This window comes from Ursus arctos, unplaced genomic scaffold (genome assembly GCF_023065955.2).
Source record: "Ursus arctos isolate Adak ecotype North America unplaced genomic scaffold, UrsArc2.0 scaffold_8, whole genome shotgun sequence".
Taxonomy (NCBI): domain Eukaryota; kingdom Metazoa; phylum Chordata; class Mammalia; order Carnivora; family Ursidae; genus Ursus; species Ursus arctos.
In genome coordinates, this window is record NW_026623100.1 from 30,106,053 (window position 1) to 30,130,206 (window position 24,154).

Sequence of the window (24,154 nt, forward strand, 5' to 3'; positions counted from 1 at the left end):
TTGCAGCCATACCCACAATGAATAAGAGTTCCTATCAGTCCACATTCTTGCCAACATTTGGTGCTGTTTTGAATTTTTGCAATTCTGATATATATGCAGCAGCATCTCATTGTTGTTTTAATTTGCAATTCCCTAATGACATGTGTTAAGCATCTTTTCATATGCTTATTTGCCATCTATATGTCTTCTTTCATGAGATGCCTGTTCAGATCTTTTGCACATTTTTTTTATTATGGCAAAATACAGATAACATAAAACTTACCGCTTAAGACTATTAGTGATGTTAACTATCTTTCCATATACTTATTGGTCATTTGTACGTCTTTGGGAAAGTGTTCATTCAAGTCCTTTTCCCATTTTTTAGTTGCGTTGTTTTTATTGTTGAGTTTTAAAAGTTATTTGTGTATTTTGGATACCAATCCTTTATCATACATGTGTTTTGCAAATATTTTCTCCCAGTGTCTAGCCTGTATACATTCTTTTAGTAGTGTCTTTCACAGAGTAGAAGTTTTTAATTTGAACGAAGTCCAACTTGTCAATTTTTTGTTTCATGGATTGTGCTTTTGATGCCATTATCTAAAAAATCATCACCAAACTCAAAGTTATATATTTTCTCCTATGCGATCTTCTAGTTTTACAGTTCTGGATTTCACATTTAGATTTTTACAGTTCTGGATTTCACATTTAGATTTACAATCCATTTTGTGCTAATTTCTGTGAAAGGTATGGGTAGTCTGTGTCTAGATTCTTTTTTCCTCTTTCTTTCTTTCCATTCTTTCTTCCTTTTTTGGCAGGTAGATATCTAGTTGTTTCAGCACCATTTACTCAAAAGACTACTGAATTACCTTTGTACCTCTGTCAACAATCAGTTCACTGTATTTGTGTGGGTCTATTTCTGAGCTCTCTATTTTGTTGCTTTGATCTGTATGTTATCTATTCTTTCACCAATACCACACTGTCTATATTACTGTAACTTCACGGTAAGTCTTAAAGTCAATTAGTGTCAGTCTTGCAACTTTGTTCTTCAATACTTTTTTGGCTATTCTCTTTTTCTTTTCTATATAAACTTTGGAATCAGTTTCTTGGTATCTACAAAACAAATTGCTGGAATTTTAACTGGGATTGTATTGAATCTAAAGACCAAGCTGGAAAGAACAGAAATGTTGACAATACTGAGACTTCCTACCTATGTAAATGGACTCTCTCTCCGTTTATTTAGATCTTCACCAATTCCTTTCATCAGTTTTGTAGTTATCCTCATACAGATCTTGCACATATTTTGTTAGTTTTATACCTAAGTATTTCATTTTCTTTGGTGGTAATGTAAACGGTGCTGTGTTAATTTCAAATTCTAATTGTACATCACTAGCATTGAAGAAAGCAATTCACTTTCATAATATTCATCTCGTGTCCTGCAATCTTGCTATAATCACTCATTAGTTCCAGGAGTTTCTTCTCTGATTCTTCGGGATTTTCTACATAGACAATCATGATATCTGTGAATAAAGACAGTTTTATTTCTTCCTTCCCAGTGTATATACCTTTTATTTCCTTTTCTTGTCTCATTGCACAGTTAGGGTTTCCAATGTGATGTTCAAAAGGAGTGGTGAGAAGGGACATCCTTATTTTGTTCCTGATCTTAGTGGGAAAGCATCTAGTTTCTCACAGTTGTAGGGTTTTTGCAGATGTTCTTTATCAAGGTGCACTTGCCCTATATTCCTAGTTTGTGGAGAGTTTTTATCATGAATGGGTACTGAGTTATGAATGAGTACTGATATGAACATATGATTTTTCTTCTTTAGCCTGTTAATGCATGGATTACACAAATTGCTTTTTCAATACTGGATCAGCCTTGCATATCTGGAATAAAGCCCACTTAATTATGGTATAGAATTCTTTTCATACATTATTGGGTTTGATTTTCCAATATTTTGTTAAGGATTTTTGCATCCATGTTCATGAGAGATAGTCTGTAGTCTTCCTTTTTCATAATGTCTTTGTCTAATTTCAATATTAAGTTAATGCTACCTAAGAATAAGTTAGAAAGTATCCTCTTTGCTTCTATTTTCTGGAATAGATCATAAAGAACTGGTATAACTTCTTGCCTAAATGGTTGGTATAATTCACCAGTGAACTCATATGGCCCCAGTATTTCCTATTTTGAAAAGTTATTATTGATTCAATTTCTTTAATAAGTATAGCTTTATTCAGAGTGTCTATTTTCTATGTGTAAATTTTGGAAGACTGTGTCTTCCAAGGAATTGATCTTTTTTCTTCTAGGTTACAGAATTTGTGAGCTTAGAGTTGTTCATAATATTATCTTTTTAATGTCCATGAGATCATTAGTGATGTGCCCTCTTTCATTTCTAACATTAGTAATTTAGGCCTTCTTTCTTCCTTAATTGACCTTGTTAGATAGTTACCAATTTTATTGATCTTCTCAAACAAGATCTGAAGATCTCAATTTCACTGATTTCCGGTCTAATTTTTATTACTTCTTTTCTTCTGTTTTTTTGTTTTGTTTTGTATAGGTGACACACAATTTTACATTAGTTTCAGGTACACAACACAGTGATTGATTCACCTTCTACTTCGGATTTAATCTGTTCTTTTTCTGGTCTCCTGTGCTGAAAGCTTAGATTATTAATTTTAGATTTTATTCTTTCCTAATATATGCATTCAATGTTATTAAACCTCCCTCTAAGCAATACTTTCACTAACCCACACATTCCATAAGTTTCTATCAACATTTCCTTAAGCTCACTGATTCTTTCCTCTGCCATTTCAAGTCTATTGATGAATCCATCAAAAACATTCTTCATTTGTTAGTGCTTATTTCTAGCATTTCCTTCTGATTCTTTCTTACAGTTTCCATCTCTCTGCTTACATTACCCATCTATTCTTAAATGTTGTCTACCTTTTCCATTGGAGCCCCTAGCATATTAACCATAGTTATTTTAAATTCCCAGTCTGATAATTCCAAAATTGTTGCCAGTCTCATTCTAGGACTTACTCTCTTTAAACTGTGGGGTTTTTTTCTCGTTTTTAGTATTTACTGTAATTTTTCTTGTTGCACGCCAGATATGATGTACTGGATAAAAGGAACTGAGGTAAACAGGTATTTAGTGTGAGGTTTTATATTTATCTGGTTAGGAATTAGACTATATTTACTATTTGCTGTAGCTGTAGGTGTTAGAGGCTAAAATTTCCTCTGGTGTCCTTGTTTTTGTCTACCTTGCTGTCTTTACAGTCTTCTTAAATAAAGTCTGAGACATGCAGTTCTTTCAGTTGTATTCCCTTACTATTATACAGATGCCCTATTGATATGGTGGTAAAATGTGGGAGGAGGGGAAGCATTCCATAGACCTGTGATTAGGTTGTTGTCTTTTAGTGAGTTTGTGCCCCTGCACTGTGACCTTCAAAAAGCTTCTAAGTTGTTGATTTACAGTTTGTTCAGTTTTTTCTTTTGAGAACAGGAGTAGAAGCTTTCAAGTTCCCTACATACTAAACCAGAAATATTTTTAACTTTTTAAGAAACCGCTAAACTGTTTTCCAAAAGGGCTGTACCACTTTAAATTCCCACCAACAGTTTATGCGAGTTCTAGTTACTCCACCAGGGCTGACAACAGGGTAAGGCAAGCAAGCAGCCTAGGGTACAATATTTAAGGAGGCACCTACTCTTAGACTCTGGCGCCTTTCACATTTTACACCTTAGGCACCTCACTGGCCTCATCGTGGTAGTGGCCCTGTCCTTCACATCATTATCAACACATGAAAGAGTATGTGTGGACATGGTATTGTTTTTTCCTTAAATATTTGGTAGAAATCAATAGTGAAGCCACGTGGACCTGAGTTTTCTTCTTGGAAAGCTATTTAACATCAATCTCTTTAACTATAAGGCTACTCAAGTTATCTCTTTCTTCCTAAAAGAAATTTGGTAATTTGTGTCATTCAAGGAATTCATCAGTTCATCTAACTTGAATTTATTGGCATAAAGTTGTTCATAATATTTCACTATTAGTCTTTTAATTTCTGTAGAATCTGTAGTGATGTCATTACTCTCATTCTTGTTACTGGTGATTATGTTTTTTTTTTTTCTTCCTGAATCAGTATTGCTAGAGACTTGTCAATTTTATTGATCTTCTCAAAGAATCAGATTTAGGTTTCACTGATTTTTCTCTGTTTCTCTATTTTCTATTTCACTGATTTTGACTTTGTTGTTTCTTTCTTTCTTCTGCTTATTTTGGTTTAAGTTTGTTCTTTTTGTAGCTTTTTAAAGGTAAAAGTTGAGGACACTGACTTGAGACTACTCTTCATTTCTAATATATGCATCTATTGCTATAAATTATTCCCTAACTACTGCTTGAGCAGCATGCCACAAATCCCAATATGTTGTGTTTTCATTTCCATTTAGTTCAAACGTGGGGGTAGGGACACCAATACCCCACAATCGAAAATTCAAGTATAACTTTTGATTCCCCAAACACTTAACTACTAAAAGCCCACTGTGGTCTGGAAGCCTTAACAGTAACATAAACAGTCAATTAACACATATTTTGTATATTATACATATTACATACTATATTCTTAAAGTAAGCTAGAGAAAAGAAAATATTATTAAGGAAGAAAAAGTACATTTGCAGTACTGTAACTATATTTATTGAAAAAAATCTGTATATAAGTAGATCTGTGTGGTTCGAACCCATGTTGTTCAAGGGTCAACGTTTCTAATTTCCTTTTCTTCTCTCTTTTTTTTTTTTTTTTTTTAAGTAGGCTCCGTGCCCAGCATAGAGCCCAATTCGGGGCTTGAACTCATGACCCTGAGATCAAGACCTGAGCTGAGATTAAGAGTCAGACACTTAACCAACTGAGCCATCCAGATGCCTCTCCTTTTCCTCTTTGACCCACATTTAATTAGAAGTGCAATTTTTGGTTTCCAAATATTTGTGAATTTCCCACATACTTTTCTGTTAATAATTTCTAATTTAATTCTATTGTGGTCAGAAAATATGCTTTGTATGACTTGAAGCCTTTTAAATGTATTAACATTTGTTTTATTGCCCAGAATGTGGTTTATCTTGATAAATGTTCCACAAACACTTCAGGAAAAAAATGTATTCTTCTATGTTGGGTGGAATGTTCTTTCAATGTGTTCTTTCAAGTTAAGTCAGGTTAATTGACAGTGCTGTGTCTACCATATACTCACTGGTGTTCTATTTGCTTGTTCTATTGTTTATTGAGAGACAAGTATTGAAATCTCCAACCACAATTGTGAATTCATCTATTTCCCCCATAAAGTTCCCAGTTTTTGCTCCATGCATTATGAAGCACTGTTTTTACAGACATAAATGTTTAGAAACACTATATCTTGATTCACTTAACACTTTTATCATTATAAAATAACCTTCTTTAGTAACAGTTTTTGCTCTGAAATCTACTTTGGTTGATATTATTATAGTCATTCCAGCTTTCTTTACTGGTGTTAGCCTGGTATATCTTTTTCTACCCTTTTACTTTTAAGTGTTTTGTGTCTCTGTATTTAAAGTGTATTTCTTATAGGTAGCATACAGCTGGGTCTTGCTTTCTCATCCAATTCTCACAATCTCTGCCTTGTAATTGGGGGTGCTTAAACATTTACATTTAATGTACTGATAGGTTTGGTTTAAGTCTATCATCCAAATGTTTATTTTTCCGGTCTCATCTATCCTTTGATCCTTTTTTACCCTTTTTCTACCTTTGTTTAGATTGAGATTTTTTTTTTTACTTCATGTTATCTCTTCTATTGGCTTTTTAGCTATAATTCTTTGTTATTTTAGTGGTTGCTTTAGGGTTTAAAGCAACCTTGCTAGAAATATAAGCTTTGTAATGGAGGGAATTGGTATATGTTCTATTCCTAGTGTTTAGAACAGTTTCTCGTGTTCAATAAATATTTGATCAATAAATGGACAAATGAAAAAGCCAAATTGTAGTTTATGAAGCATGAGATTAGAAACTAACAAAAAGAAAGCATATTAAAGCTCATCTACTTAACAACATCCAGAAAGTTAGATATGATTACTGAAAACAGAACACAAAAACTCTAGACAGCACACGATTATATAAAAATAATATCTATAGGTTCTGTATAAAAATATTAGGTAGTACTAAAAATGAACCAAATACTGCATAGTATCAATGTCAATAATATAACCATATTTAGACTATTTCCAAATCATGAAAATAACAAAGTAATCAAGTGAAACAAAGTTAACTAAATGCAAATCAGGTTTGCTAATGAAAAAAGTATAAAAAGGGAGATTATAAAAACACAAATAATTATCCCCTATACAAACTTCCAGATGTAATATAAAGCATGGTCACTGTAATTAATAATACTGTATTGAATATTTGAAAGTTGCAAGAAGAGATTTTAAAAATCCTCATCAGAGGAAGAAAAAAATTTTTTTAAGTATGTATGGTGACGGATGTTAACTAGCCTTATTATGGCGATCATTTTGCAATATATGTAACTATCAAATCATTATGTTGTACACCTGAAATTATTACGTTGTATGTCAATTATACGTCAGTAAAGAAAAAAACTTTAATAACCCCTTTAAAAATGAGTTTTTTAAAGACTAAAATGGTAACCAAAATTACATTAATACTCACTAAAAATGAATAACAAGCCTTCTTAAACTAAGCAATACATTCAGTTCTTGCTCAGAACTGAGTTTAGAATAACATATTATGTCTAAAGATATTAAGACCATCTGCTAGAGCTAGCATGCTCTATTAAATTTTCTGTGATAAATGAAAGACACAGAAAGAGTTCTACTCTACTCATTCCTTAAACCTCACAAATCATCTGGGGTTTATTGGCCTAACTGAAGAATTTTCTCCTTGGTAGGTAGGGTGGATTTCACGATGAATCTTAGCACTATTAGTAAAGTATAATTCTGAAAAATCACTACAGAAAGAGAAATATATTTACATATATCTAAGCAACGAATTAAATACAAACCAGGACAGTAGAATATATATAGACAGAAAAGAATACTACAGACTCATCAAAGATTATTGGTCAAAAATCTACAATAAATCAAACTAAAGATCTTTCTATTCCTTTTGACTAGGTATTACCTGAGAGATTTCCTGTTGATAAACTGTAAAATGTTCCTTGCTGATCTGTGGGAGGTAGAATGAAGGTATGACTTCAGTGTCCACAAAGTCCAATCCCCATGTTTTTGTGAAGAAGTCAGATTCTCTTTTTGCTAATCTAGGATCATTTAATGCTGCTGGAAGGTTTACTTTGGAATGATATATAGTCCATCTATGTTGATCTGTAACTAGAGATGGGGCAACACATAAACTATTTGAATCACCTGCAAAAAGTAAACAAGAGAACTCTGTAAACTAAGTTCTATATTTCAAAGTACATCCTAGAAAAATAAAAATGCTTAGTTTCTACTCTATACAAAGAGTAGAAACTCTTCTGTAACAAACGTTTTAATGAAAATCAATCTGATTAATAACCTTCAGCTTTCAGCATCAATTGCTAAGGGAAAAAAACATATAAAATAAAGAATATGCAAAATTTGAAAGTTATAAGTTGCAGGCTGGGGTGGATGGTAAAGAAAGTCTTTCATTAATTCCTTTCCTTAATGTACAATTTCTCTTTCCTTTTTCAACACCAAATTCTTCTTCCTTTCTCTTATATATGTTCTATCCTTTAATACTCCAGATTTTTCACAGATACACCTTTTTTCTATTGTATTAAGGCAGACACGCCAGGTTCTAATACCCTTTGTTTGGCTTATAAATAGATGACTAAAATGCTGCTGTGGCACTAACCATAGAGGAAATAAAAACATATAGTCAATTCTTGTTATTCATCGTAATTTTGTTCTATAAAGTCACCGTAACAATTAGCAAATACTGAACCTTTGCTCCTAGGGGGAATACAGGGTTAGGTACCTTCAAGCCCCTGGTTACAACATTTTCATCAACCAACCAATACATAATCTTAGTTTGTGTGTGTTTCTACTTGAAAACACCTTATTTAATATATATCGTTCATTCATTAACATTGAACTCATGGTTCACACCACTATAACTCATAACTCATACATGAGTGAATTTTCTTCATAAGGCACATACATTGCAGTCTTTTGGTACTTAGAAACACTAGAAAGCCCTTCAGCACTACATTTGGGAGACATTTTAAACAGCAAAATCACCAACAAAAATCTCAAAAATGCAAAAAATGTGACGCTAAATAGACCACAGAAAGGACACTAGTTTAGAGCATGAGACCTAAAACAAGAAGGAAGAGTGTTGTCTTGTTCAGCCTTCGCTAGGGACATGTGCATCAGGCAATTTAAGTTTTTCATTCCTCTGCATATAGCTACAAATGACCACAAAAGTACCATAAGTATTGATTATGGAGTTACAAGTTTTAGGGAGTAGGCAAATTTGCAAACATGGAATTCACAAATAATGAGGCTTCACTATACTGTGTCTAACTAAAAAGCTTTAAATCTGTAGCTTCATTTTCAAAACTTTTATTTTCAGTTTAGCAAGTAACTTCTTCTATGGAAATGCATGAAAAGAACTATATTCCAATTTTCCAATCAACTTACTTCCAAATTACCTCTTTAGTTTAACACTATAAAATGTACTCTTTTAGACACACCCTTGAACAATGGAAGGGTTAGGGACACAGACCATCCCCTCCCTGTGAAGTCAAAAATCCACATATAACTTCAACTATCCCCAAACGTTACGGGGAGATAGCCTATTGTTGACTAGAAGCCTGTCCAATAACATCAACAGTTAACAAGCCCTTCCAATTAACACATATTCTGTATGTTATATATATTATATACTGCATTCTTACAAGAAAGTAAGATAGAGGGGGAAAAATGTTACTAAGAAAACCACAAGGAAGAGAAAATACATTTACAGTACTGTATTTATCCCCCCCCGCCAAAAAAAAAGGCTGCATGTAAGTGGACCCATGCAGTTCAAATCCATGGTGTTCAAGGGTCAAATGTATATGGAATCTGACTACTCATTTAAAGATAATACAAATACTCAGTAAAAATCCTTAACAACAACAACAACAAAGGCATTACCTGTGGGTTCCTTAGGACATACATCTGGCAGTGACTGCACAGGTCGAATGTGTTTTGTTGGATCTACCTCTTTTTTAAAGAAAACATCACTGCTGCTTCCTTGAGGCACTGGTGAAGAACTGTGGCTTGAAGCCATTGCATAAAATCACCACTCAACTGAAAACAAGTAACAGGTAATAAGACACTTAACACAAATCAAAATTCATCTATAAATATTATGAATACCTCAAACTTTCTTTGAAAAAGACACCTAATCCAAAATCCCTCAAGGTGTAAGTACACAATTTGAATACTCACTATTAACTGTTAAGAGTTACTCACAAAAGTTTACTAATAAAGTTATGTGTCCTCCTTTGAAAAGTATTCTCCCCGAAGTGAAATATCCTTAGTCTTTTATCCAAAGTGGAAAATAGATACCAAAGCTGTAACCAATATATATTAAAGATGAAAATATCCATTCATTCAACAAGTATACAGTAATTATGCATTATAGCAAAATGGATAAGTGAATGGGTTTTTGAAGTCTGACTGACTGGGTTCTTCACTTACTTACCAGCAGTATAATCTTAAGGAAATTTACTTAACCTTTGTGTGCCTTACCTCATCTGTAAAAATGAAGAGATCCCATTTCATAAACATTTTGTAAGATTAAAAGGAATGAATATATGTAAAGCATTTAAAACAATGCTCATCTCAAAGTTAGTGTTCATAAATTCATAATTATCATTATGATTATTATTACTATGTGGACTGTCACTATATTAAATGATTATAAAAGAAGTATGATTCTTCAAGGTGCCTACAATTATATTAAGTAATCAAAACAATCAAAACACTAAGGAAAACACAAGTTAACCTATGTCTACATTTTTTAGTAAATCCTAAAAGAATTTGTGGGGCAAAACAACATAATACAGGCTACGCTGTCAGGCAAAACTTTACAAATGAAGGAGTACATAACCTGGATACTGAAGAACATGTATTATTTTATTATTGGAGGGTAGATAATATTATACTGCAGAGTATATCTACCAAATAGCAGGTATTCAATAAACATTTTTCAACAAAGGAATAAATAAATAAACAGAAGTTCGTAACTGAAAGGGAACTTAGTCTAAGTGCAAGGCCCTGAAAGACTAGGTGGCTTACATGTGTTTTAACAAATTAAAAAAAAAACAAAAACAAAAAACAAGCCTAGTAAGGGAATCTGGTGAATATAATAAGAGTAAGAAATAAAGAGCAGAGCCATAACGGTAAGAATGGTGACAAAAAGTTCATCCACTCTAACACCCCTCTAGTTTAGCAGAAAGCTGAAACTTACATTTCCCAGACTTCTTTGAGTATCTTTCACAGTCTTCCTAACGCAAAGGAAACACATCCAATTACACCACTCACTGAGACTAAGAAAATGCACAAAGATAAATAACTTCCTCAAGGTCCCTAAACAGAAAGCAAACAATAGCATACAAAAAGGTTTAGGGACATGGAATAATCGTAAGAAGATGTGGAAACCAACATGGCTAGAATAAAATGTTTGCATTGGGAAGTACTGACAAATCATATTTTATTTACATACACACACACACACACACACACACACACAGAGTATGGCCAGACGAATTAGTCAAGGCTTTGGTTTGCAAGGCATCACTGGCCTGTTGCATTTACATCCATTCCTGTTAAATGTATGGTTGTCTCTGTATAAAAGCATCATATATTTGAAAGAGAAAAAATATCTAAAGGATAGGAAATATTGTATAATACATAATCCTGCATATTAAATGTTTAGTAAGGACAATTCTAAATTTAACACTAAATCTATTAAACTTTTTTATTAGTTTCATCAAATAAAAGGGCTAAACTAAAACATTTTGACATTTTATTTTTTTGTTTATTTATTTATTTTTAAAGATTTTATTTATTCATTCGACAGAGAGAGACAGCCAGCGAGAGAGGGAACACAAGCAGGGGGAGTGGGAGAGAAGAAGCAGGCTCCCAGTGGAGGAGCCTGACATGGGGCTCGATCCCGGAACGCCAGGATCACGCCCTGGGCCGAAGGCAGATGCTTAACGACTGAGCCACCCAGGCGCCCCATGGCTCCATTTTGACATTTTAAAGAGGGAGGCTACAAATACGTGGAAAATCTATTTATGTTGAATGCCCATTGCTTGATGTCAGATAAACTAAATATTGATTCCAACAACAGTATGCTACTATTTCAATTTATTCTATATCAATGATGATATAAAATAAATGTCATCACCTATGAAGCATTCTCACCAAAGATGCTTAACCCAAGCATTCTAACCCAAGCTTAACTCAACCCTTCTAATTAAGCCTCTAGACTGGGGTTAAGCTTTTCTATCCTGTGGATTCTTTGGCAATCTGGTGAAGTTTACGGACCCCTTCCCAGAATAATGTTTATAATGTATAAAATACATTAGAGGTTACAATGGACAACTATACTGAGATAAACTTTTTAAAATGCAATATAGTAATTTTTTGCTTCTCAATTAATGCAAATCTATCTTAATTTCTAAGCAATAAATGAGCATAAATATTTCAAGGTACCTGCAACAAAATGTAACATGAAAATATTTGAAATTTCTACTGGTGACAAAGTCACAGGTAGTATACCCCAGTGAAGGATTACCTACATTCATAATTAAAGGAAAGGATAAAATCCAATTAAAGCAGGGTTTTTCCACCATGGCACCACTGACATTTTGAGCTGAATAATTCTTTGTTATTGGGTGTTCTCCCCCTACACATTGTAGGATCTTTAGATGTATCCCTGGCCTCTATCCACTTGATGCCAATAGCACCCTCCCCTCCTGCCCCCCACATAGTTATGACAACAAAAAATGTGTCCAGACAAAGCCAAACATGCTGGGGTGGGGGAAAAGAGGGGAGAGGACAAAATCAGCCCAGGTGAGAACCACCAAGTTAAAATAAAGATGATCATCTGATAAATGAACATATGGACTGATTGAAGGTGCTAGTAACAATTCTTAAAATAAGTATTAATAAAGGTTCATCTCTTTTTTTCCTTAGATAAAATAAAAGAGTAATCTTTAAGCTGGGTGAAATCTTACAAAGGACTTTGGCCTTGATCCACAAGACTGGTGAATCATTATAGACTTTACTCCATCACTCTTAGAGATTATCAGTACAGAGGGTCAAGTACAGAACCTAAGAGGACCTGAACGTTTCCGAAGAAAGAAATGAAAAAAAAGATAAAGGGTTACCTGGGTGGCTCAGTCAGTTAAGCATCTGACCCTTGATTTTGGCTTAGGTCATGATCTCGGGGTCAGGCTTTGCTTCTCTCCTTCTCCCTCTGCCCCACCACCACCACCACCACCCCACACACGAGCATGCACGTTTTCTCTCTCTCAAATAAATAAATAAATAAATAAATCCTTAAAAAGGAGGGGCGGGGCACCTGGGTGGCTCAGTCAGTTAGGTATCTGTTGATTTTGGGTGGGGTTGTGGTCTCAGGGTTGTGGGATCAAGACCCATGTTGGGCTCCATGCTCGTGCACAGAGTCAGCTTAGGATTCTCTCTCTCCCTTTGCCTCTGCCCCTCCTCCTGCTCATACTCTTTTGCTCTCTCTAAAAATAAATTAATACAATCTTTAAAAAAAAAAAAGAAAGAAAGAAAGATATAAAAAAAAGCTTGCGATAAAGAAGGAACATCCAAGAAGGTGAGAGAAATACCAATTCAGAATTCACAAAAGGGGAAAAAAAAACAACAACCCATCATTTGGCAATTAGACAGTGACCAGTCACATCAGAAACAATGTTAAGTCCAACAGTGGGGGGTGGATGCCAGACTCCAAAAACTGGAGTGGAACCCACAACTATATGGTCAACTAATCTTTGAGAAAGCAAGAAAGAATATTCGATGGAAAAAAGGCAGTCTCTTTAATAAATGGTGTTGGAAAAAGTGGACAGCAACATGCAGAAGTATGAAACTGGACCACTTTCTTGCACCACACACAAAAATAAATTCAAAATGAAAGACCTAAACGTGAGATAGGAATCCATCAAAATCCTAGAGGAGAACACAGGCAGCAACCTCTGTGACCTGAGCCACAGCAACTTCTTGCTAGACACATCTTTAATGGCCAGGCAAACAAAAGCAAAAATGAACTACTGGGACTTCATCAAGATAAAAGGAAAGGAGAGGAACAGCAAAGGAAACAGTCAACAAAACTAAAAGTCAACCTACTGAATTGAAGAAGATATTTGTAAATGTCTTATTAAAGGGCTACTATCCAAAATCTATAAAGAACATATCAAACTGAACACCCTAAAAATAAAGAATACAGTTAAGAAATGGGCAGAAGACATGAACAACATTTCACTATACTGCCTCTCATCCATTTTTGGCACCCAGTGCTTTCTTCTCTTCTTTTACTCCTTACTGATTCAATAACAATTATTTACACTAACAAATATTTATGTCATCTTATATTAAAAATAAGTAATAGCAATAATAATCATCTGTGATAAGATTTTTTTTTTATGACTTGACTTTAAGTTTTTTGAATTTATTTAAATAATCTCTACACCCAATGTGAGGCTCGAATTCACAACCCTTGACAAGTAAGACTTGATTTTTTAGGGCAGTTTTAGGTTCAAAGAATTTTATAGAACTTGGGACTGCTAGAAAACTACTCCTTAAGGAAACATATACATTTTCATCAGTATAATTTACTATATTTTTCTTAGCAAAGGAGTAATTCTTGAGCTGCAACTTAGAATAAATAAGCTACTATGGGCCATTATTTTAACACTTTCAAAAGGAAATGTGTTCTGAATTCTAAGAAATTGATGAACTTATTTTTTTAAAGATTTTATTTATTTATATGAAAGAGAGCACACACAGGAGCAGGGGGAGGGGTAGAGGGAGAGGGAGAGGGAGAAGCAGACTCCCTACTGAGCATGGGGCCCACAGAGGGCCCATGTGATGGGGGGGGGGGGCACCAACATGGGGCTGGACCCAGGACCCAGAGATCATGACCTGAGCTGAAGTCAGACGCTTAACTGAGCCACCCAGACACCCCAAAGTAATTAATGAACTTTTATAACATATATGTTTGTAATTTGAGAAGATATAAAGTGGGAAAATTTTTTTACACTGGAGCCGGACAGAGGTAGCAGTTTGTGATACAATTTTGGATTTGAGTTTAGTAAAAAAGAAAAAAATCAATACTCAATGCTTTTTTAAAAAGCAACAAAAAATGGCAAACTTGATTTATTGATACATGCAAAAAAAAACAAAACTGTACTGTAATATCTTACCAAAGATCAATTTGACAGAAATCAGTACAGACTATTTTTTAAATCTCAAATACCTCACATTCTAAAAAGTACTTTCCACAACATTTTTGGAATTTTAAGAGCCAATTTCTGGTAAATGTTATAGATAGGTTTCTTTGATACAACCTAGACACAAATAACAATATACTTCTACACTATTTAAGATTCATCACCTGACAAAATAGTTTAATCATAACTTTTTAAAGTACTTAAATTTTTTTTAATTATCACAGAGATCTCAATAATAAAGCTAAAATTTAAACATAAATATCTGGGCTTTCAAGAAATACTAACAAATTCAGGCTGCCACATAAGTTAATACATGTCTACTCATTTTGGGTATTAAAGGAGCATGGAAGAAGCTAACATGAATCCAGAAAATAAGAAAAAAAGTCAAATCCAGAACATAAGAACAAAGTCATACCAGTCTGCTTTTTCCTTACATTCCCATTTGACATTATAAGGCCTGGTGTCTTGTAGGAAACTGAATATATGTGCTTCCTGACATTGCTCATTTACTTTCGATCTAGTGACAAGAAGGAACAATAAGAGAGAATCTTGGCTAGAAAGATAAAAAGTGTAACTATTTGTAATATTAAATTTAAATAATTTTAAATGGCTAGAAAGTAAATGATATTTCATGTATAACATCCTTATCTGGAATAAAAATCATAAATATCCTCAAAAAACAATATATATTTTAAGTCTAGATGTTATTCAAAATAAAAACAATGTCTTTTTTCCCCAGCACTTTTCAGAGACTTAATACACCAAAAAAACATAATATGGCAGCTACTGAAATTAACTAAGGATCACAGGCCTAGAATTGAATGATAAAACCATACTGTGATTAAAAAAAAAATTTCAACAGGAACCAAATATAACTTAGATGCTTTATTTTACTCCTTTTCAGGCCATTGATATGACTGTATTACTAGTGAAATTTTTGTCAAAGTGAATCAGATTAGAATGTTAGTATTCTGTTCTTGGTGTCTCAGCCAAAGATTAGCAAATAAATCCTATAATCATTCATTCAAAGTTACTGGTATTATATATATCTTAAATCCATAAACCATTAGACATATTAAAATGCCTACACAAAAAGGGTAAATTTAAAATTAACTCTGTATAACTTATCCTATTTAAAAATATGTACTAGAAGAAATTATATATTAATATATTCCTAAGAACAAAAGTGACAGCTGCATTTATTCCCTGTCAATTACTTCAACAGTCTCCCTTGCATGTTCAATTCTCTCCTTCCTCATCCAACTTCTATCTTTGCTTTGTTCCTGGCTGGAGTACACCACAGAAAATTTATATAGAACATCACATTATAAATGTATAAATTCTAATCTCAGATAAGGGCCTATTCAGCCATCTTTTCACTGATTTCACTGATATCCTGAAGCACTGCTCCTTCCCAATCCCCATAGATTTTGTAACAAACCTTCATCAGTCTCCTCATGTCCCCTAAGTTTACCTTCATCAATCCCATGCTCAAAAAGTAACTATCTTTTTACTTCATATCAAAACAAAAAAAGTCCTCAGATAGGACTTCTTCCCTCCATATCCAAACGTGCCTAGTCCTCACAACTCCTAACTTCTGGGGTATAATATAGGTGTCTACCCTTGTCCAGAGTTAATCCCCCAACCAGCTGTTCTTGATCCCACCTTTTCCCACTTCACCTGAGACCCCGTTCTATTAATTATTCCCTGACTCTCTTATCTTCAATCTCATCAGCCCACCAAAAAAAAAAAAAAAAAAAAAGGTTAAAGTGCTAAATTCAAGTTCTTTCCCTCAACTCTATCTCCTCAGGCTACTTCCTGCCTCCCCTTCACTGGCAAACCTCTATTTGCTCTTTGATCTATCTCCTTAGTAATCTATCTTCACTCTTCACCACTTGGTTGGCTCTGGAAAAGGTGAGGAATGACCTGATTTTCAAATTCAATTGCCTACATTCAGTCTTTATCTAATTGGACCTTGCTGCCCTCAAAAACCAATAAAAGTAATAAATGTAGACAGCATAAAACAGAAAAATCACCACTTGTAATCCTCAAAAGCAGTGACTGATTCAAGAAAGGGTCATTAATGGATGGTAAAACCACTGATTGAAAAGGTTGTTGGGAAATATCATGAATTATCACCCTATCAATTATTTATTAAATAGTAGCAAGATCTGTCAGTTCCCACCCTTACCAAGTGATTAAAGCTGGAATCACCAACAGGGGGACAGCCTGCCATTATGTGCCTCCTGATGTGATAAAGTGGTACAAATACATATCATCTGTGTGATATTTTTGCCAGAAATATCTAACCAGAATCTAATCATGAAGAAACAGACTAATTCAGAATATGGAATATACTCAAGCACAAATGCCTCTAACTTTTCAAAGGGTAAACCAAAAAAGAGGAAGCACTGGGCCCTAGTACAGATCTGGGGAGACTAAAGAGGCATACCAGCCAAATGCAATGCATGAACCTTGATTGAATCTTCCATTAGTGGCGAGGAAAAAAAGGTATAAATAATGCTGGGACAAATGGGGAAACTTAAGTATGGACTACATGTTGAATAATGTTCTTGAGTAATTGTTGATATTTTTAGATGTCATAATAGTATTGTGATTGTGTAAGAGAAATCACTGTAATTGGGAGATGCACGTTTAAGTATTTAGGGGTGAAGAGTCATGAAATCCACAGCCCGCTTTCAGATTTGGCAAAGGGAAATGTGGTGGTGGAGGGGGTAGGTTTATGTATGTGTGTGTAGGTGTTCACACCACTATTCTTTTGATTTTTCTGCAGGTTAAAATTTTATCAGTAAAAATAATAATGAATCAATGAAGGCTTATCCAAAACTGAAGGTAAGTAGAAACGAGCCAACCAAATGGAGGGGAGGAAGTGTGAGACAAGAATACTCCAGTAATAGGGAATATATGTGCAAAGGCTTGGAGGGGAAAAAGAGCCTTCGCCAGAAACCAGAAGTAATTCAGTATGTCTGAAAAAATTAGCAGCAGCTGAGTGGCTCAGGCAGTTAGCGTCTGACTCTTGATTTCGATTCAGGTCATGATCTCAGGATCCTGAGACTGAGCCCCACATCAGGCTCCTTGCTCAGGGTAGAGTCCGCTTGAGATTCTCTCTCCCACTCCCTCTGCCCCCTCCCCCCCGGCTCATGAATGTGCTTATTCTCTCTCTCTCTCTCTCTCTCTTTCTCTCACATAAATAAAACCTTTTATAAAAATATGAGAAAATTATATATTTGGGGAGAGGAGGGAGTTGGGGAGAGTCACAAGGCTAGAGAGGTAAGTTGGGAAAAGAATTTACACGAATGCAGAAATCAATTAAAAGAATAAGGAATATGGATTTCATCATAAAGTCACAGAAATAACTTACGATGAGAAATGATATAATTAGATTTGCCCTTTAGAAAAATCACTAATTATAGCACAGAGAATGGAATGGAGAAGACTAAGACTAGAAGAGCCCAGATAGGAAACTTGCAATAATCTCACTAAGAGATGACAGTAGCTAGAGAAAACTGGATAGATTACAGATCTTTCTCCAGTTCTAACCTCTTTTCAGGGTCCCACAACCATATTTATAACTGCCTACTGGGCATCTTCACCTACAAGTCTCATAGATACTTAAAATTTAGTATATCCAAAACTTAAATTCATTATTTACCATCTTTAATTGACTCCACCTACCAAAAGTTTATTACTTCCCTGGGTTAGTTAATGGCAACATAATCTATCAGTTTCCTAAATTAGAAACCCTAGAGCCAACTTGACTCCCTGACCTCTCTACATTCTTTAATTTCTATACTAACATGGACCGTCCTATAGATTCTACCTCCAAAATTCATCACACATCCATCCCTTGCACCCCATTCTAATAGCCAGTAATCTAGTTTGGGATTTTATTTGCAGATTAAACTGCTGTGAGAATCTCCCAACAGTCCTTGTTTGGTCCTAACCTCACTCAACTTTAGAATTATCCTTTTAAAATTCAGATCTGATTAGGTTCCTCTCCTTAAGTGTTCTTTGATAGTGCTGTATATATCAAGTCTATCAAATCCAAAAACTCCACAACCTGGGCCCAATCTACCCCTCAGTTTAGCCAAACTGAAACAACACTACTGCCACCAACAGAACATCAGCTTTCTTGACATAATTACATGATTTCAAAATTTTACTTTATTCATTCCACAAAATGTCATATGATACATACCACAATATTCATACACAAATATACAACTTCAAGTCAAAAAGCCAACTATTTGAATACAAAATTCTCCAAATCACTAACATTTTGTCACAAAAATTCCCCCCTCTAAAACCCAATTTTAAGTTCACCATATTAAAAAAAAAAAAAAAAAAACCTACCAATATCACTACATAACTTATTCTTAATACTGTCTCCAACTATTCTAACCTCACATTACCCTAGAAGAATCTCAATGAATAGCTCGAGTTCTCTTACCTCAAGTCTTAATTTTGTACGATTGTGAAGTTGCCCAGTTAACAAAATTGTAAGAGATTACATTTTTCAACACTAGAGCACAACGACGGACTACTGGACAATGTAGAAAAATCAAAGCATCTCTTTTTTTGCAAACAGATGTTGAAAAATAGAAAAAGAAATCTAGAAAGAGATTAAGATTTCACAAATAGTGAGTAGGCTTTAAAACTCTATTCAGTTAAATCCTCACATTTGAAGAGCAATTACTAGCGGTAGAATACCCTGTAATTATAAAATAAGACATGAACAGTAAATGAAGACAGAAGGAATTATTCCCATCAAGGGAATTAATCCAGATAACTGCAGCTTACTCTTGAAAAGGCTAAAACTTTTTGTACAAATAAGTCACTTCTGAAAAATTTAATTCTGAAATTAATTATATATTTTCATAACTTTTCAAATAGCATATTTTGAAAACGGGTAACTCTTTCTTGATAACTTAATTTCACCCTTATAATCAGTTATTATACTGGAATACTTTCAGGTGCTACTGAAGGAAGTCAATTTGCTACTACAGTAAAGAATCTGAAATTTTTGGTGATAATACTAGTTCTTTTACTAGTTTGTTATCAGTATATTTTTAGAATTTCTCTCTTCTCCTAGAGATACTTTCGGCAGTCACTGTTCTCTGCCTTGCTGTCTATATTCCTGACTTTGGAACCCTCTATATCCTGTATTCTAATTTGATTCTTCTGATTGAGGTATAAATGACATATAACATTATATCAGTTTCAGGTGTAGTAACTAATTCTTACACTGTTTTATAGTTGACATAGCATTTAAACATACATTACCTCATTTAATTCTCTACAATCACCTTATATGAATTATCACTATTCCTATTTCACAGATGAGAAAATCTAAGGCTCAGAAAGATGGAGTAATTTATCTAATAAGGCAGGTAAACAGCAAAAGTGATCCCAACTGTCAATCTTTTCTTCTTCCATCCCCATGTTAAGCTTGTTAAAAACAAATTAAATGAAAGTAAATAAGTAATAAAAACAAATGAAATGAGTCAAAAGTGGGGCCTACAAGAATGAGAAAAAAAAAGAGTGATTCTTATATGACCTCTGAATCTTTTTAAACATTCACAATATACATTAGTAATTAATTAAAACAGTTAGCTTAGTTCTCTCTCTTTTTGGCAGCAGAGGCTACCAGGAAAAAAAAAGTCACTTCTACATAAAGAAAATACTATTATATCTATTTCAATTTAAAAAAACTATGCACCGGTAACTAACAATTCAAAACATAGTAATAGTTCAAATGTGCAGTAAAACAGGGTTTTTGTATTTTCAGGAAAAAAAATTTTTTTTCTTCATATTTGGAGATACCTAAACAGACTAAAGGATATCTGCATTGTGTCATAATTAGATTGCCTTCCACTTTTCCCTTAACCGCCTCCCACTGCAAAGAGAGAGCTCCTGGAGGACCTAAAGGGTTAATCTAACATACTAAACAGTACCAGTGAGAGTTATTTTCCCACCTGGTGGGAGTTGAGAACACTAGGTCAGACACTTACTGGAATAATGCAAACCACAGCTTTAAAACAATACCACTGACATCTGGGTGGATAATTCTTTGCTGTATGGGGAGGGTGAGATGACACAGGATGTATCCTGTGCATTTTAAGTTCAGCAACATTCCTGGTTAGATGCCAATGGCACCCCAACTTCAGTTGTGACAACAAAAAAACATTTCTAGACACTGCCAAACGTCTCTTGGAGGGCAAATGCACCCCTATAAGAACCATTAGTTTAGATGTTAGGGCCCTGGGTCTTTGAAAAAGGAGTCCTACAACCAGTCTTGTTAATCGTAATTCTTTAAAATTAATTTTGTTTTCAAAATTTGAATTTTTAAAAATAAGACGGTAACAGTACAAGAAGGTACCTAAATAATATACAGTATATGCCATCCTCCTTTAGATTAAAGCATTTTTACAGAATTTTGTAAGATGGATTTCATCTATGTGGATACATTAGTCTCCCCATAACCCTCCATCCCTAAATGGGGAAATGTCCAGTTCTTTTTCAACTCTGCTAGTAAAATGTCAAACACATGCACACATAAGAGAACCTAACAATTCTAATTTGCAAATCCCCATTTCTTGCCTTACATGGCCACACTGTGGTTCTTGAGCCACAATCCTAGAGATTCAAACTTCCACTCCAGAATTGTTCATATGGTTCCTGCCATCTATTTGTGAAACAAGCAGGAAGTAAGCTGATGACCTTTAAGGTTTTTTCTAACCCTGATATCTACTATTCGATGGCAAAGATACTCCAACTTTTACTTGACTCCCAGCTAACCACACCACCTCTTGGGATCACTGAAATCATTCATGCCAACTTTTTTCTTTCTCCACAGTTTATGCTGATAACCAAATAGAACATCCGTGTTGAGAACATGGATTATTAACACCAGTGATCAGCTGCTTATTCTGACTCAAAATATTTTAAACATGTTAAGTTGATTTTAAAAGAAACACTTCAAAAAGCTATGAGTTGATACCATTCACACGCATGAATCACAATAGGAAAATATTAAGATGGAAAGTAGATTGATTAGTGGGTGCCTAGGTCAGGGGTGGGGTGGGGAAAACGGGGGAGTACTGTTAATGAGCAGGTTTCTTTTTGGGGTAATGAAAATGTTCCAAAATTAGATTATGATGATGGTTTCACAACTCTGTAAATATACTATAAATCATTTAATTTTACACTTTAAATGAGTGTGCTTTACTCAAAGTTGTTTGTAAAAACTAAAAGCAGAAAAAAAGAATTTTAATCAACTTTCATTGATAGGAAAAGGAATGTGTGAAAAAATTTTGCAAAGTTTGCCATTTCATGAGTTATAGAAGATTTGATTTTAATTCTGACATAAAAACTTAATACCCATCCAGAAATAAATTTTAACTGTTCCAGAAAACATACAAAAATTTAATCATCTTTCCCTAGCAAACTCTGAATAATTTAAAAACATTTCAGAAAGCCAAATGCTACAGTAGCAATACCTATACAAGAACAAAATATATCAGTATAATCAACAAAACATGGAAAGTCTTTATAATTCTGTGATGCATTCTTGACAAAGAAAACCATTACAACATTTTTCATTTCTTTTAAAAATGATCCTCTGACGGTAATGTCTGTCCTGGGTAGTGTAATAATTCTGAAGTTAACAGAGCACAATTTAAAAATAGCCAAATCACAATAAAACTGCAAACATCTAATCCCCCAAACCACAACTATCAATCACCCAAAATTTGCATATATTGATCATTTTTACCAAAACCTATCATGAGCAATGATGACCACTATGAACCATCAAGTAATACCTATTTCTAGGAAATCAGACTGACTACAACACAAATATAGACAAATCCCATCATTCCATCTGTTCCACCAAAACTGCTTAGAAATCAAGGCTCTCAAAGTACTTTTCCAATTAGAACTCTCCAGATTTATAAAAGTCAACCTGAATGTCCATCAAAATCTGCAGTTTAAGTTACCACAATAACGCATTTCTCAGCATACTATATCATGATATCATTTGTCTTGTAAGCATTTACTATTAAGATTGCCCTGGGGATTGGCAAATCAGAAATAGAGCCAATTAAAAACAAAAAACAAAACAGTCCAAACAATTTAATTCTTCGAAAGTAAGGGGAGCCTCATTCAATAAAAGCCAAAAATTGAAGCTGGTTAAAAGTGAATTAAAACAAAACTTGCAACCCCGGGTCGAGTCAAAATTCTAAAAATACCATCCTCAACTCTACACATGGACAGACCAAGTGGTTAGTTATAATGGGTAGCCAAAAGTTCCCTTGTCAACGACAAGAGGGCAGGGGAGGCCTGCTTTTCTATCAATGCACGGATGGAAAGAAGCAGAAGTGAAGAAAATTAATTACTGAACAAATTATTGCGAGCTAAATCGTCAAACTGCAAAACACCGAGTTATTTGGCGGGGGGGCGGGGGGCGGTTCGTCTTTCCTTCCTTAGGAAGAAAAACGATTATTTTTCCTACATTTAAATTATTCCAGTAGGCTCAAAAGGGGGTTAAGGGCCCGGCTGGAAGAGAAAGGGAAAGTTTGGGGGCGGCATCTAAGGAGGTTGGTGTAAGTTTCAAAGCCCGGATCCCAGAAAGGGGCGAGAGGGGGGACGGCGGCGTTTTCGGCCGCCGACTGGAGGTGGGGAGAACAGCTGCCGGCCCTGATTCCAGAGCGGGACCGAAAAGGAAGAGGAGGAGGCGGCCGACAGGAGAATGGAAGCTTCAGCGCCCGTCAGTTGTGACCGAAAACTCTGTCCGCTTCGGGCCGGGGAGGAGACACAGGGGGTGGGGTCTCGGGCCCTCTCTCCACAGGAGGTTGGGGTGAGGGTGGGCCGCGAAGCGCTGGGGGCCGGGTGGGGCCGGCCCGCCACCTACCTGCGGGTCCCGGGCAGCCGCCCCAGAGCGAGGCCTAGTGCATCGCCGCCGCCTCCAGCCCTCCACGTCGCGCCGAGGCTGCTCCGCGGCCGCCGCCGCCCGGAGCCCCGCCGGGCCCGAGCCCGGCTTCCCGCCCCCGCCCCCGCCCCGCGCCGGCTGGCCCGTCGGCCGGGGGAGCACAGGGCCGCCTTCCCGAGCCCAGCTCCGCTCGCGGGTGAGAGGCGGCAGCGGCGGCTCCCTCACGTCTCTCCCGGGTGTCCTGTCAGCCAGCAGTTTCCCCCGGGTCCGCAGCGCCGCCTCCGCCGCTGCTGCCACCGCCTCTCCCACATCCCCGGCCTCCAGAGGAGCCGCCGCCGCCGCCGCGCCGCGCCGCGACCACTACCCTTAGCGCTTCTGCTCCCTGCTCCACGGCTTCCCCTCACCCCGCCGGCCCGGCTCGGCCCGGCTAGGTCCGGGAAACAGCGCCGGAGGCCGCCGCGAGGCCGCCGCAGCCCCCAGCCCACAATCCACCGCGCGCCTCCGCCGGGGCGGGAGGGCCGCGGCCCGGGCCGGGGGGGAGCGCTCGCCGCCTCGGGAGAGGGGCCACGGCGCGGGCGCCGCGGGTGCAGCCGGCGTTCCCCTGGAGCGGGAAATACCCCGCGCGGCTCCTCTGCGCCTCCTCTGATAGACCTACACGCAAAGGCAGAAACCCACGCTGAACTCTACTTTTCCCCACCACCCTTCCCCCACCCGAGTTGTTCTCAGGAGCGCCCAGAGGCCGCCTTCCGCCTGCC

At 36.1% G+C, this 24,154-nt stretch overlaps 1 protein-coding gene across 8 annotated transcripts in view; it reads right to left on the reverse strand.

Annotated features, from left to right (window-relative positions):
• The window catches only part of VPS54 (VPS54 subunit of GARP complex), a 138,110-nt gene extending 114,602 nt beyond the window's left edge, over positions 1–23,508 (reverse strand). For 2 of the 8 annotated variants that reach the window (XM_048222495.2, XM_048222496.2), the window contains exons 1-3: positions 10,438–23,502; positions 9,117–9,272; positions 7,123–7,364 (exon numbers count right to left, since the gene is read on the reverse strand). In XM_048222495.2, coding sequence (XP_048078452.1) covers positions 7,123–7,364; positions 9,117–9,252 — 378 coding nt within the window. In that variant the 5' untranslated portion in view covers positions 9,253–9,272; positions 10,438–23,502. Of the gene's footprint in view, positions 1–7,122; positions 7,365–9,116; positions 9,273–10,437 lie in introns of all 8 variants that reach the window. The other 6 variants (XM_044377751.3, XM_026484724.4, XR_007190767.2 and 3 more) reach the window with 6 other exon arrangements.
• Between the last annotated feature and the right edge of the window lie 646 nt (positions 23,509–24,154).